This window comes from Bombus huntii, chromosome 5 (genome assembly GCF_024542735.1).
Source record: "Bombus huntii isolate Logan2020A chromosome 5, iyBomHunt1.1, whole genome shotgun sequence".
NCBI lineage: Eukaryota > Metazoa > Arthropoda > Insecta > Hymenoptera > Apidae > Bombus > Bombus huntii.
In genome coordinates this window covers 16679388-16694131 of record NC_066242.1, presented here as the reverse complement: position 1 = coordinate 16694131, position 14744 = coordinate 16679388, and the positions used below count along the sequence as shown (strand labels likewise).

The window sequence follows — 14744 nt, the reverse complement described above, 5'->3', positions numbered from 1 at the left end:
CTTAGCTTTAAATATCCCAACGACGCTCTATGTGTTACGTGGCAATAAAATGGTAGAAAGAAAATAAGAAAAGGAACGGTATGTTGCTCGATTTCTATAAGGGCGCGACTACGTTCATGGTAAACCCTCTATTTACGATATCTTCGCCAGAATGCCGTTTTTTCGCTATCTGTCGAACCGAATTCATTTGTACCTCCGTGGCATCGATACAACGATAATCGTTAGATCGTTACAAATTATCGAGAAAATGGTGGTGTTACTTACCCAGGACTATTGGGACCGGAAGGACTGAAATTCCCTGGATTGATGAGGCTCGCTGTGTCAGGTTTCATGTCCAGTGGACTTTGCGGACCCACCGAGGACATGGACATGTTACTGTTGTCCAGACTCAACCCTGGAACAAACAAGTTTTACGTTATTAAGGGAATACGTTTCTTTTCTTTTTTCCTCTTTTTTTGTAAATTGACGGGATTGGTTTTTTTTTTAAGAGAATCGTTTAAAAATAGCAAAATACTGTTTGCATTAGGTTCATTAAATTATATTATATTAAACATATATTAAATACGGATTTAGTAAGTATAACTTGTTTTAAATCAAATCTATCGAACGGTGTTCGGATAATTCCTTAGCCAATGGCTAATTTGTAATCTTTGTAAACGTTGCTCGTAACACACGTGTCCCAAATAACGTTACTTTCTATCGCGTCACAGAATTACACTTTTACTCCATTAATATTCACGAGACAGCGTCCTTTTACTTTCAACCTCGACTGACCGAGATTCCCATTTGCCGACCGATCGAGGACGACTCGTCTTATCCAAGACGCAACCACGTTAACTACCACCACGAGACTCGGAGTCATGATTTACAGCTACAGGAAGAACCGATACGATATTAATCAGCGTGATCGTTGCAAATTCTATATAGGCACGCGTATAACGTAATATACAAATGTAACGCTGTTAAGTAAATTACATGTAAAATGTAATTCTCTTTACATCGTGTCGCGCATGATACAAAGTGTTTTTCATAAAGCACAGCAGATTCGGAATAAATTCTCGCAAGTGTTGAAATAATTTGACGATCTCGTGTACGTAAAACTACCTTAAAATCTACCTTATAATAGGTCGAGTAACTACTCGCAAATGTACTCAACGTGTAGCATAAATTTTCGCGAAAGCTTTGCTTCGTTCCATGACAAAAACGTAACAGCTCTAACGAGACGAGAAAATGGATAAAACGGATTCCGACTTGCCATTGCAAAACATCGCATCGCAGCTTTATGTCTCAATAGAAGAAGCAACGTCGAGTAAGTCGCGGTACAAATTGCTTGTTTCACCATATCGTCCCTCGTAATTCGCGTGGTTCCATCATCGTGCTCCGTTCTCTACTACGGTAACTGTCTCGATGCTTTTTTTCCACGCTCTATTTCGAGCGCGATTTACGATGAACCATGCACCAGTCGAACAGACACTCGCATATACCTACACGTCGTGGATTTTCTGTCGTGGCGTACAGAGTATCGGAAGATAAACGACGTTTTAACAGGGTTTGGACGAGCATCGTGGCCGTCTGCTGTTATTTAACGAAGGGGAGAGGGATGTAATCGTTGAAAATGACAAAGAGGAGAGCGAAGAGGCAAGTGCAACTGTGTAAAACGACGGAGATCCGGGGCGAGTTAGGGAGAGACAGGGAGAGACAGGGAGAGACAGGGAGATCTCCGAACCCCTAAGGATGCTAGCAAGTGCACCAATAGTTGTAAATTCGATGTCATAATTCTTTCCTCTCTGTTCTATTTTTCCTTTTGTTCCTTTATTTTATAGCACGTTCGTTCCATTATTTTATTTTCCTCTTTTTTCTCTTTTTTTTTTGTTTTATTTTACGCAAGAGAACCCCCTTCTCTTAAATCTCTTTCATTTTCATTTATAGTTAAACAGACAAAATCCTTCACGCGCAAAGCCAACCATATAACTTCAAGGTTAAAATGATCAACGAACTATGTTTCGAAAACCTCTATATCTAACGATGTAACAAATTAATTCAAGAAAGAACAGTTTAAAATTCAAGAGAAACCGCGGTTCGGTGGATTAATCGTTGGCATTCGAGGCTAGTAATAGTTAAAAGGTTAAACGACACGCCACCGTATCGGCCGTTTGTCAGCCGCACGTTTCCGCGGAATATATAATTACAACGAGGTCGCATCTCTCATCGGTGACTTCTATTTCGAGTGTTAGGGTCGTCGATTGTGCGTTGCTAATCGCGGTCGTTTATTAGGCGCCGTTACGCCGTTTGCTTTAATTACGCAATCGACGTGCGTGCAAAACGGAGCGAAGGTCGCCGACAGACGGCGAAACGAAAGCACTTTTCGTGTCTGCATTCAACGAATCCGTCTCCTCTTTACGCTACTGCGTGTAAAAATTAATTCGATGTGTTCTTTTTTTTTACAGATTTATCGTTTGTTCATAAATTTTGCTTTTGAATCAATTACATCTTGTTCGAACGATCAAATCGTTCAAATTCGTCAAACTTATTTCCGTTAACACGCTAAAACTTGCATTACGCAACGCTTCATTTATATTTTCTTCAACTAACAACTCTAACAGTTTACATTATCCTTTTCCATTTTTTTAAATGGGAAGTTGTTTAAATTTTAAATAATTTTCTGATCGATTCGATATAAAGCGGATGAATTAATCTTCAGATTTAATAGTTGCAACGTTATAAGTCTAAATGATTCGAGAAAGGCGTTGAACAAGACGTTCATCCTTTACAGGGGCGACCGTTTGAATGCTCAAGAGCAGATCGTCGCAGATTTCGAAGCAGATTTTTACGCTTCTATAGGTATGTTGCAGGGTGTTCCACTCGTCGATTATGAGATCGATTTTCAAGAAGATTCGGGTAATCTGACCCTTTTCGGGCTAGTGTGTCAAGGGCGACTTGTGTGCTCGATGGTGACGCAAGAGGTTCCGTGGAAATTACCTGTTGCGAGGTTAGTGAAGACCGAGCTGGTGAAAAACGACGCTTTCAAATTTCGGGCAATGTTGTAACCACAACGCCCCGATAAAATTCATCTTTTTTTTTTCAGAGAGACGATAGTAGCAGGGAATACCAATCGACAGATCCCACAATAAAAGTGGACTAAATACATCGTTTTAAAAAATGCAAGGAAACTACAGGAAACCATACGCAAGATTCGCTTTCGTTTAAAAAGCTGTATTATGAGTTTTCAAGCTTTTAACGCTGCGTCGTAACACGGTACGTCGTTTATTGGAAAGAAATTTTAATTAATACTAAAAATATAAAATAATAATAATAATATGATAAGATATAATAACAAGAATATTAAAAATGTAGATATAAACGGTTCTCGTGGAACTAAGAGTCAGTGAGACAGGAGGGTCAAAGGTCTATAGCCGCATCTATAGCAACTTGAAACAACGTTCGAGGGAACGTTCGGGTTGCGAGAGGTGTGAACGTGGCTTTAAGCGTGGCAAAGGGGGTGGGAGACGAGGACGCGCGAGAGTGGCTGCAAGGCCAAGTCCGGTGACGGTATATTATACCGGGGCAGTGTCGGGCACCTTGACCAGGCGCAAACACACCCGGTGCAACGCTCGAAACCGTGTTGCATACGGCTGTACCGAAATGCAGAAAAATTCCAACGATTGTAGTTTTACGAATATATTATGTACTTTGTAGGACACATTTTGAAATTTCATTAACAATCGTACTTAACGTCGTTACATTAGGTTCTCTCGAAAGTTTCATTCGTTTTACAAGGAAATAATAGATGCACGACATTTTTTGTTTGATATTGTTTTATTGAATTATTGCAATGGAAGAAAATGGATCATACGCAATTCAATAGAATAATATGCTTTGCACTGGTACAGTTAACTGGTGCTCCATGTTCCACGCTGTTTGAGATTTCTAAGCAAAAGCCCACGAGATTCGTCTATCGCGATTACATTGGAAAAGTTTGCGATTTCTATGTATGTATATCTTGAGATTAGGTTCGACGTTGAGAAAACGCAACTACCCTTTTAAACCAGACAGTGGATGTTACGCATTGGTGGAAAATTTGAATGTAGAAATTTAAAAATACACAAGATATTCTAGACACCCTGTTTGTTATAATATTCGTATTAGATGTTCACACGCCTCGAGCAAAAACATAAGAAGAAAAAAGCGAATAAAAAGGAATAACCGAGTACTTTGGCAACGAATCGCATGCATTTTTCATCGGCAACGAGCGAAAGGAAAAGAATAAATTACGGCAAAGTGACATGGGAAGAGGAAGCCGGCGAAACGGGAAGAAACGGGAGGTAAAACGTAAGACGTCGGAAACAGGGCGAAAGAGAGGGAAAGCAGACCGACCTACGCCAACAATGAGTCAAGTGCGTCGGCTTTTGAATATTTAAGACATATATTCCCCTTTAAAGGCGCGTCGACCGACCGAATCGAGCATGGCCTTTCGAACAACCTGATTTTCAAGGGCGGTACAAGCAAAACGCGAAATTGAGAATGGTCATGTTCCTCGCGTGGCCGTCGAGCATCGATCATATTCTCTACCCTGACGACTAAACGTGTCCAGGCTTCTCTCGTTCCGCACTATCATCCATCGAAATGTAATCGCGTGGCTCCCTGCGAGCGTGTAACGCGTTCGAGTGGGCTGAAAGGGGATGAAAGCGTCGCGGTTCGTAATTCCACGTGATGGATGAAAATTTGAAGGAAGATGGAACATCGATACGATGGAACTTGCGATCGATTCGAAACGAAATAGTTATTTCTTGGTAACTTTGATGGTTTCGTGATTTATGATTTTGCCACGTTGGGAAGAGCAGGCTCAAGGTATTAGGGTGACATCTGTGACGTACGGGGGGTCTTTTGACGAATTTTTCGTCAACGAAACCCCAGACAAGGGAAGAATGGACGAACCGAGGGAGGTAATAGCACGGATATAACGGAGATAAGAGGAACGAGAGCCTGACGAGCCGTGACAAAAGGGAACCGTTATTAAAAAAGCGGCATAATAGACGACATCGTGTCCATCCCTCTATCGATAACGAATGGCTGAGAAAAATTCTTGCTGAAAACACGAATTATTTCTGCGATAAAAAGTAAATAAAAAGGAATAAATAAAAGAAAAATGACAACCTGTTAAATTGAATAAAAATACTAGGAAAAATGACACGGCGAATAATTAAAAACTTGTAACGAACATCAAAGAATTTGTGATACATGGAAGAACAATGGAAGAACGGAGAAACGATTAATCTTCGATATAATCTAGAGTTGAATCCTGTTATATGTCCACGGAACAATAATTATTAACGTTTCAACGTGATGAGATATTGCGAAACTATCCTCGGTCCATAGAGGAAGATGAATATTTATGTTCCAAGAAGCGTCGGAAGCCTTGAAAACAGCAATAAACCGTTTCACTGCACCGTTTCGTTGCATTCCACGTTCCAGCGGGATGGAAACTCGAAGAAAAGCCTGCCACGTTTAACCATAACGCAGTATAGTAACCCACAAAATACGATTGTTTTACTGTTTTTCGCGTTTCAGTTTCGGAGAAACAGATTCTGTAACTGACTTTACGCGAAACGATCGAGTTTATTGTGCTACGCTTTGTTATCATCCCCCTCTTCTCATTTCCTTTAAATAATTTTACCTCGCGAGTGAAATTATATTTCAAGACGCGTGATTTTTAATTAATTAATCGTTTCACCGTAGCTATTCCGAAGAAATGACAAATTATTATTTATCGATCGTCACACAGATATCTACGATCGTCCAATTTTATCCAGTGGAAAAAACGAGTTTTGCCTGATCCGACCGAGCTCGTGACGTATTAATGAGAAATCAGCGATTTCGTTTAAAGACGTCCATTAACCGATGGACATTAAAAGCACAAATCCCTTCCTTTTCGATTCCCAGAGTGCGGCACCGTTTAAGCCGATCCATTTTCTTCGTTAATTTACCCGGGACATTATTTCGCCAGCGAAAGCTTTACAAAACTTGTCTAACAGTCGTAGCAGCGCTTCGAACCAGAAAACAGAACAAATGTTCCAAGAGACAACTAATTACGTAAGTTGTTTTAACGAACAGAATCAACCTCACAGAACAATATACATAACGATATTATTTAGAAGAGTGTAATTGGAGCTGAACTTTAAACGAACTCTAAACTTCTCCAGAACATTTAATTATTTCGTGAATTTCGAACCGAACGATCAGCCATTAATTAGACCGAATCGATACGTGCTTTTTAGTCTCCAGTTACGTAATTGTTTATTCATACCCAGTCTCTATCGAATTAGAACCACTTGAAATTTTCAACGTATTTCATTTCTTTTTTTTTAATTTTTATTTTTTTATTTCGTAATTGAGAGGGTTGAGCGAATTTTAATGGCAAAGTTTGTCGATTAGTAAGGCGGAAATCTCATTTATTACACGTAATAAGATTAAACGTTTTCTTTATTCGTATCCATCGTATTCCTCGACTATCATTACCTGTTGTATGCGTTGGACGATTTAATTCACTATTTAATCTTATGTTATAAATACAAATATAAAAAAAGGAAGAATAATTTTTAGTTCGTATTTTTATGATAACTGTAAGTTTATTAACACGTGCGTTAGAACAGAAATAGTCTCTTGTCGGACAATCGTTGCATTTAGCAGCAAAAAGTCAGCATAACATCATGATATTTCGATATCTTATCAATGTCACCGAGCTCTTCATTTTGCTTCGAGCTGCATTTTGTTACTATTTTCGGTGCACTGTGTCGTTTAGATGTATATGTATATTTAAACGCGTCCCATGTAATCTAGCGCTAAAGATAACACCAATGCAATGGCGTACACGAGGGCAGATAAATTCTGATAAAAAAAGACGAGGGAATAGAAAACATAGACGCCTTAAAATCTTATCTATTCCATTCGTAGCTACATTGGTCATCGTGACCGATTATGTTCCAAAATGTTCGAAAACATTACGACTTTATTAGTACGATATGACGTTATTTTTTAAAACCTAGCGAGAACAGTTAAAACGTAGTTTCTATCGCGTCAAAAATTTTCAGTAATATTGAAAAAAGTTTTCTAATTGTATAATTTTAAAGGGACACTCCTTTTGCAAATATGAAACCATTCTTACTAAAAAAAAAAAAAAAAAAAAAAGATACATATCAAACAAACTTGTTTAATTTTATAATTTTAAAAAAGAACACTTTTAATTTAAAAAAAAGTTGGTTAAAAGATACGAAATATCACGTTCAGAAGGCCGAGTCAAAAATTCTACGTAAGAAAGACAACATTTTTATTACAATGATAAGTTAGACGATTTCATGAGTTTCGGTGAACTTTGGTTTATCATTTGCGGCGATCAACGTTCACAAACGTGAAATATGCGTATCAGCGCGACTGTCGGTCTCGCCGCGAGTCTCTTTAATCCGCACGGCATTGAGCTCGAGAGGCATCCTGAAATGAGTAATGCAAAACACGAAGCAGCGGCGTTCGTTGGTCGTCGCTAACTTTAGATCTATGTAAACGGACGTATAAGCGCTGAATTAAGCAAATAACTTGGCGCACGCGGCACACGTTACATACTGCTGATAAGTATCGCGACACTTTAGTCGATTTCAAATAACGAAATACGAACGTCTTTAACGCGCTTAAGTTAATTAAAGGAATACGGATATCAGGCGTGTAAATCAATACATTTTTTAACAGGATACAAATTTTATTCGCGAATCACGTAATATGAATTTGACGAACAAAATTGTTTCCATTATTTAATCGATTGAAATTATATGGAGGATGTGGATGGAATTTTTGTTTAATTACTATGAAGATAGAAAGATGTCTGAATTTGAAATTATCGTCATCAGAAGTAGGTTAGTCGTTTATATTTTATAAATATTTTTATGTTTCAATGTAGATTACCAACGAAAATAACGAAAGAGGTGTTATCAGCAAACTTCTCAGCTCTACAGGAAATTGTCCATGTCGCTTGTCTGCTAATTTTATTAACGAAAAATCAATAGTAATCTAAAGCAATATGAACGTAATATTCACCGTTCGTTTCATTCGTATTACATTCTGGAAACAAGCGGTAATCCATTAACGTTCAAATTTTTATTCAACGTCGTTTCGAAACGAACTGATTCGACGAACATTACCAGAATTTACATGAACGCTTAAATCAATTTTTTACGAATCTCGACAACTTTGTAGCTGCAGTAGTAAAATAGCCAGATACTAAATTCCCAAATGAAGCTCATAATAGAAAATAGATGGAAGACACGAGTCATCGGTACATCTACGACTAGCCGCGTCGTGACAAATCTTAAAAACGATACACTTTGCACAGATTTGTTATCTTTCAGCGAGGAAGAAACTATATCTTTAGTTGTATCACCTTCGCACGAATATCAACGATCCAAGAACAGTATCCATTGAGAAACGAAAATAGAACAGTCGAATAGTCCAATAGATCCAAAAATATCAACCTTTGGAAAACTTTTGCAACAAGTCCACGGTTTTTTAACGATAAGCGTTTAAAAGAATTACAAAGCCAGATATATCGTTTCAAGATCGAGTGGAAAAGTAATTTTAATATGGAAAAGGTTGACGACGTATCGAATTTTAAAATTGTCCTCTCATAAAGGAGCATCGTAAAACATTGACAAAACGAAGCAGACAAATCGCCGACCAGTTTCCTAATCGTATCATCCACGTCGTCCAACTCGTATTGAGAATAAGCGTTTGAAAAATTGCGCGAGAAACGCACAGCACGATCGTTCGTAGATCGATCGTAAATGGAGCAGAGAGTCGAATAGGCGAAGACCAACGATCGGTGTATCTAAAGAATCATTTTTCAGTCATTATTCCATGGGGAGGGCCGACCGTTTATGACGGTGACGTCACCGTCTGACAATTTGAACGCTCTTCCGAAACTGAAAACCAGTTTCCCGCGCTGCAGACCTCTTCTGCAAACGCCTTAGGCGCATCGAGGATGCTGCAGCTTCTCTCGCGCCAGGTACGACCGAGATCGTAAATTCAGTGTAAATCCACCTCTTTCTTCTGTCAGATATAATATATACATTGGCGGTCGCGTGTATTACGCGTACATTGTGTCATGTTTTCAAATTGGCAACTTTGTAGCTTTCACATTCCAAGTTCATCCTCGTTTAAAGATGCCATCATCGGATTTCTGGCATCTGCACCTTAGAATGCGAAAGTATCCTAGGAATTTCAAGGCATCGTGGAATTTATCCACGTGTTTTCACTTGGGAAACGTTGCTTTTTCCTTGCACCCGAGTGTCACACGTTTGACTTTCTATGGATCACGTTTCTCAGTTTTTCAGCTTCTCATTTTTACGATTTTCGTTTGGACCAATTGCTTTGGAAAAATGCATCGAACGAGATATACCTCGGTTCTTCCTCCTTGTCCTATATCGTAAGCGAAACTGTGAAAACATAGATGGAAAATAGATCAGGAAACGTTGATCTCGTCAAACGAAAACGTATCGATTTAGCCGAATGCGAGGCAAGTTGACGCTGCTTTGAAGTGGCAGAGACACGCGAAATGAAACGGAGCAAATAAAATAAAAAAAGACGCTGGTTTTCGACGATGCTGCCACGGAAAAGAAGAGAAAGAGAGAGAGAGAGGGGGAGAGTTTTTAACAGTTTCCTGCACGCAGCTGCGACCGGATGCCGCTCCCACACCAGGATAGCGTTATGACGTTGCACATGCAACCCACGCGAACCTACATGTGCACGAACGTACCGAAAATAGTGGCGCTGCCCGTGACGTTAGTCCTTGAACCCGTGAAAAAACTCACTGGATTAATGGCTCGACCGCCGCTGATTTATTTTGTAGAAGAGTAGCGATGCGCGTGCGAGCTACTTGCGACGACAGTTCGCGAATTTTCTCGTATTTATTGCCTGTAAACTGATATATTTATGGAGACCATTAAACTAGTAACCTAAATCATTAACGATCGTTTTTTCTCCAAATTTATAGAATTTTATACGTAAATTCTGGTTGTGATTTTTCATTGACTAAAATATTACTTGTTCCATTAAAATATTACTTTCTTCGATAAACATATTATCGTAAATTATAATTTTCGGCAAATATAATTAGAGATTGTAAATTTGGAGATTTAAAAAATCTTGATACGAATTAATCTTCGTAATCGCCGGAGACGGCGTGATATATTTTTTTTTGCAATTCGCCTCTTCATATTATGTTCTGTTCCCAAAGATTTCCAGGTTACCTTTAGTCTTTTAAGTGGAACTCTATTATTTATTCAGCTTATCTCGTACGCAATAGAGAGGCATAAATTCAAGTACCGCGCGTGATTTTTTTTTTTTTTTTTTGCCGTTATAGACATCCTGTCACGTTATTCTACCGAGAGAGATATATTGCCAAATAAATAAAAAGCATTGTCCTAAATTCAATTTTACGTACAAAATTGTACGACATCGTACACGAATCGATAGACTTCGGTAATAAAATATTCATGGCTTCGCGAAATAGGCTTTTCCTTGACAACAGCCAGAGATCAATCGCGAGCACAGGATGATCAATCGCAGAACGAATTTGTTTTCCTTCGAAACAGTAACGATTTACGACGAACGCGCAGCTCGAAATACTCTTAATACCTGAACAAACGCGCCAGTAGAAATTCCATTGTACAACGTACAAGGCTCGCGTTCAATGGTTCACAATGTATGAACGCGATAAGCGTGCGATTTTTGCTTTATCTTGTCAAGGTCGCCTGCGATTCTACGCAACACCCGCACAATTCTCCTATCGCGTCTGGTACAATTCTGCGATAATTATAATTCTGTATATTTCAGGCTGTTATATTCGCAATTTTCCCAGTTATCGATGATTCGGCTGAAAGACGAAAATCATACGATTCCACTATCCAAATTATGTTACCCGACATATAAAGTCGAACAATGAAAGTTTACAGTTCGATGCGAGGTATCGATGCAAGGTCGAAGGAAATTAGTTTCCCAATGCATCGAGAACACGTTACAAGACCGTCTGGCGGACTGTTAAACGCGTGGCGTTCCCGTTTTCTTTTATGGATGTAAAACGTCTCTGCTGGACATTTTCGATCTCGCACGTGTGTTTCGTCGACGATGAAAGTCAAAGTACGATGCATCTAGAGCGACACTGAATACGGATCGAAGTGTACGCGTGGAAAAAACGCGTACGAGCCGCGTGGCTCATGCATAAGGCCATTTCTTATGTCGGCAGGCGGCGTCGACTCTCGCCGAGAGGAGGACGCGAATCTCGGTCACATAGACGAATAATTTATATTCGTTCGTGGCTTTCTTGATAGATCCGACGAGTCGTCAAATCGTGAACTCTGTTGGAAATCAACTTTCGAGATTGAAACGAAATTCTAGGAATTTTAGATGTCCAATTTTCTAGATGTTAAAATTCCAGTAGTTGGTGAGTAGGTAGCCAACCCTTTACGTACTGAACAAACACTTGGAACCTTTTTAAATATTTCTTTACAAGTATTTACTATTATCTGAAAATTGTCAGTATTATTCTAACGATATCTGCTTGCTTTTATTACGTACTATCGTTATTGGTATTAGCGTGGTGTGTTAATTGATCTTTCTCAGAATATTTGAACACTGGCACACCCTCCTCGTTTACCTATTTTAGAAAAAATAATTTTAGCCATATAAAGTATATTTAGAATTGTGAATATTTTATCGTAATAAAAATAGAAGAGACATTCCATTTTTTCTTTAAAGTATACGTAATTACGTACTTGAAACGTTATGACATTTGAAGATAGTTATCGATTTCGATCTTTCCTAAGCAGATAATTATTTTACGATAATGAACTTCCAGTATCGATTATATATCTCAATCTCGTTACGACTATTTCACTTATCGTACATATGCAATAGTTTTTTCTTCCACATTGTCTCGGGACCTCCATTCCCGCTACGCAATTTAGAACATGGTAAACAGTCACAATTACCATTTAACCGTGTCTTGCTATATGTAATTCGCAATTCATATGCATGCAAAACAATGATTTATTGCACCATTAAGTTGCTCGAATGTGACTTTCGTACAGATTTCCGGCGGGCATATCCGATTGAAAAATTGTATATAACAATAGAAATGCGAGGAAAAGAAGCACGCAAAACTTGACGAACCTTTTACAAATTATCTTTGACATATAAATCGCACATTATAGTCGATTATTATAATTACCATTTAGATTATACTAATTGTGAATAATTAACTAACAAATGCATGGACAGTAATGTAGGGAAAACAGGTTTAGTATGCAAAGGAACAATTCAAGATTTAAAGATTCGCAGATAAAAGTGTAGAAAAGATTCCTGGCGAGCAAAGTAGTCTCTTGCGTCTGACCAGATACGACTCGAATCTCCTTAATCCTAACCGAGTTACACTCGCGCTTTACCTACTGCACAAAAAAAAGGGGGGGAAAAACTCAATGTCGTAAAAAGATATTACTCTTAATGCTTTTTGTTGAGGTTATTCGGTGTGTAAACAGAGAAAACACGTGGATAAATTGTAAGGTAGAAAAATATATTTAAATAGAAGTGTAATAAGTAAAAATACAGTTTGAGCTGGTCCAGATCCGCACGCTAGCTGTGTTACCTAATAACTGAAAAACCCCGAAGCCAACGTCGCCTGTCTACTGTTTATGGCCTGACTTCGTCGCAGTCTTTTGTCTACGCGTTGTCGATGGCTTCAGTGCTTGAGAAAACTAAAAAGGACCAGATGTAGAGTTTTCTTAGAAGTGGTAACCACTTCAACACTTTTTAACTCGTCGGAATTACTTTCTGAATTTTCAGTATTTTCACATTGTTCTTCGTGCATTTGGAAATTATTTATTAGTAACTTGTGCATGAAACTAAATCGTATTAACTGCAGAGTATATCATTTTAACTTGTTAACGGCTGAGTTTAGTTTCAAAAATCCCTCAGGGGTTGCGCAGATAAAATCAAGCAACGACGAGTATACACGTCGAACGCAGTTAACTGGTGAATACTTTTTGAAATCGTTGACGGATTGTGGAATTAAAATAGAGCGAATTGGAAAGTTTAAATAATAATTTTTGTCATAGGACAAAAAATAGGATTTCTTTTAATTCGCGACATTTTATTCCTACGCAATCTGATCTTTCCAGCTTAAAAATCCGAAAGGATATGGAACACGAATTCTGAACGGTAGCGGATGCAACGTGCACCTGCAACGAGTCGCGGTTACACGCCCACACGGCTGAAATCCATGCACCTAGGTTGAAATCTCGACCCCGTAACCTTCTCCCGGTGACCCAGGTACCAAGTTGCCCTGCACGTGGCGTTTGCTGCTATATAAAGTATGACTGCATATAGATCGGTCTGTTGTGCACTCGCAGGAGCGTAGCCACGACCCCCACGCACCTTGCTTTATCGATCGCGACAACCTCGACCGTCGATGCTCTTATTTCACGTCATAAATAAAACTGGCTCGATCTCTTTAACCTTCTCAGGGACGAATTTATTAACGCCGAAAAAGCTTCGTTCTCTTTTAATCTTCGTCATCGATTTTGATAATTTCGTAATATGGAACTTTACAAGAGCCATCAGATTTTGACCTTTTTTTAGTCGTGATTGTTTCGACATACGCAACTTGCAAAGAGATTAAATACCAACAGGCAAGAATGTACCAATTTCTCAATTCACGCGTAACATTGACACGCCATATAGATATCGGATTTTCATGAAATTGAATCAGAAACCTTCCCATAACTTAGCGTCTTTTCGCTCCAATTGTATATACCTTGCAGACAAGGTATATACAATTAGACAGATCTAATAAATGTAGAATAAAAAATCTTGGATAACAATCGAAAGATATGTTACAAAGGAAAAAGAAAAGAACGCGAAGGTAAGAGTGGTTTCTCGTTGTCTAATAGCCGTTTCAATGCAACTCGTATCTAACGAAGAAATCGAGCTAGCGCTGCCGCGTGGTATATCAGCGAATAAGAGTATGTCGAGCTTGAATTGGCCTTGTACGCGAATACCATGGCGAAGGTCAGGGGTTCACGATTTCAAGCAGGTGAGCTAGCATATACTTACGCGCTCGTGGAACCGCGTGTATACGCCTCGTTGTCACAGGTGCAACGAGGCGTGTCGTTCTTGCACGCTTCCATTTACTCCCTCCTACTACCGGTGTACACGATAAAGAAATATATTTACAACGTGTTATATGTATATCCGCAGGTAACTAGTGGAAGCCAGGACGTATACCAGGACGAAAAAAGTGTGCGTTACGCAAAAATGTGTCTCCATTAAAGCGGATGCAACCGGAATCGATGGAACCGGAAACAAGGGAAGGACAAAACAAAGTTTGATTTTTATTTTCTTAGATTTTTTGAAAGATTTCTTGACAGAGATGCTCAAATAAATATGTACGTTCCAAGTATCTAAGTATTTACGTTGCTAATTGACATATTAGGAAATTTCAAAGCACGTTTGCGCGGACACCTCGATATTAAGATTATCATACGTATTTGTTTAAAATAACGAGTTTCCATCTCCTTTTTCTGATAATTTCTGAAACTTATATCGGTCTCTTAATATCTTCCTGATCGACTGTAAATATTTGTGCTAGCATATGATAAATGAAAGTAGTAAAAACACGTTTAATAACAGTACTAGTGGAATATAGCAGT

General features: G+C 38.7%; 1 protein-coding gene across 11 annotated transcripts in view; it reads right to left on the bottom strand.

The window, feature by feature from the left end:
- Window positions 1-14744, bottom strand: part of LOC126866027 (retinoic acid receptor RXR) — a 63450-nt gene that overhangs the window by 13692 nt on the left and 35014 nt on the right. For all 11 annotated transcript variants that reach the window (XM_050619088.1, XM_050619086.1, XM_050619085.1 and 8 more), the window contains one exon: window positions 265-394. In XM_050619088.1, coding sequence (XP_050475045.1) covers window positions 265-394 — 130 coding nt within the window. The remainder of the gene's footprint in view (window positions 1-264; window positions 395-14744) is intronic.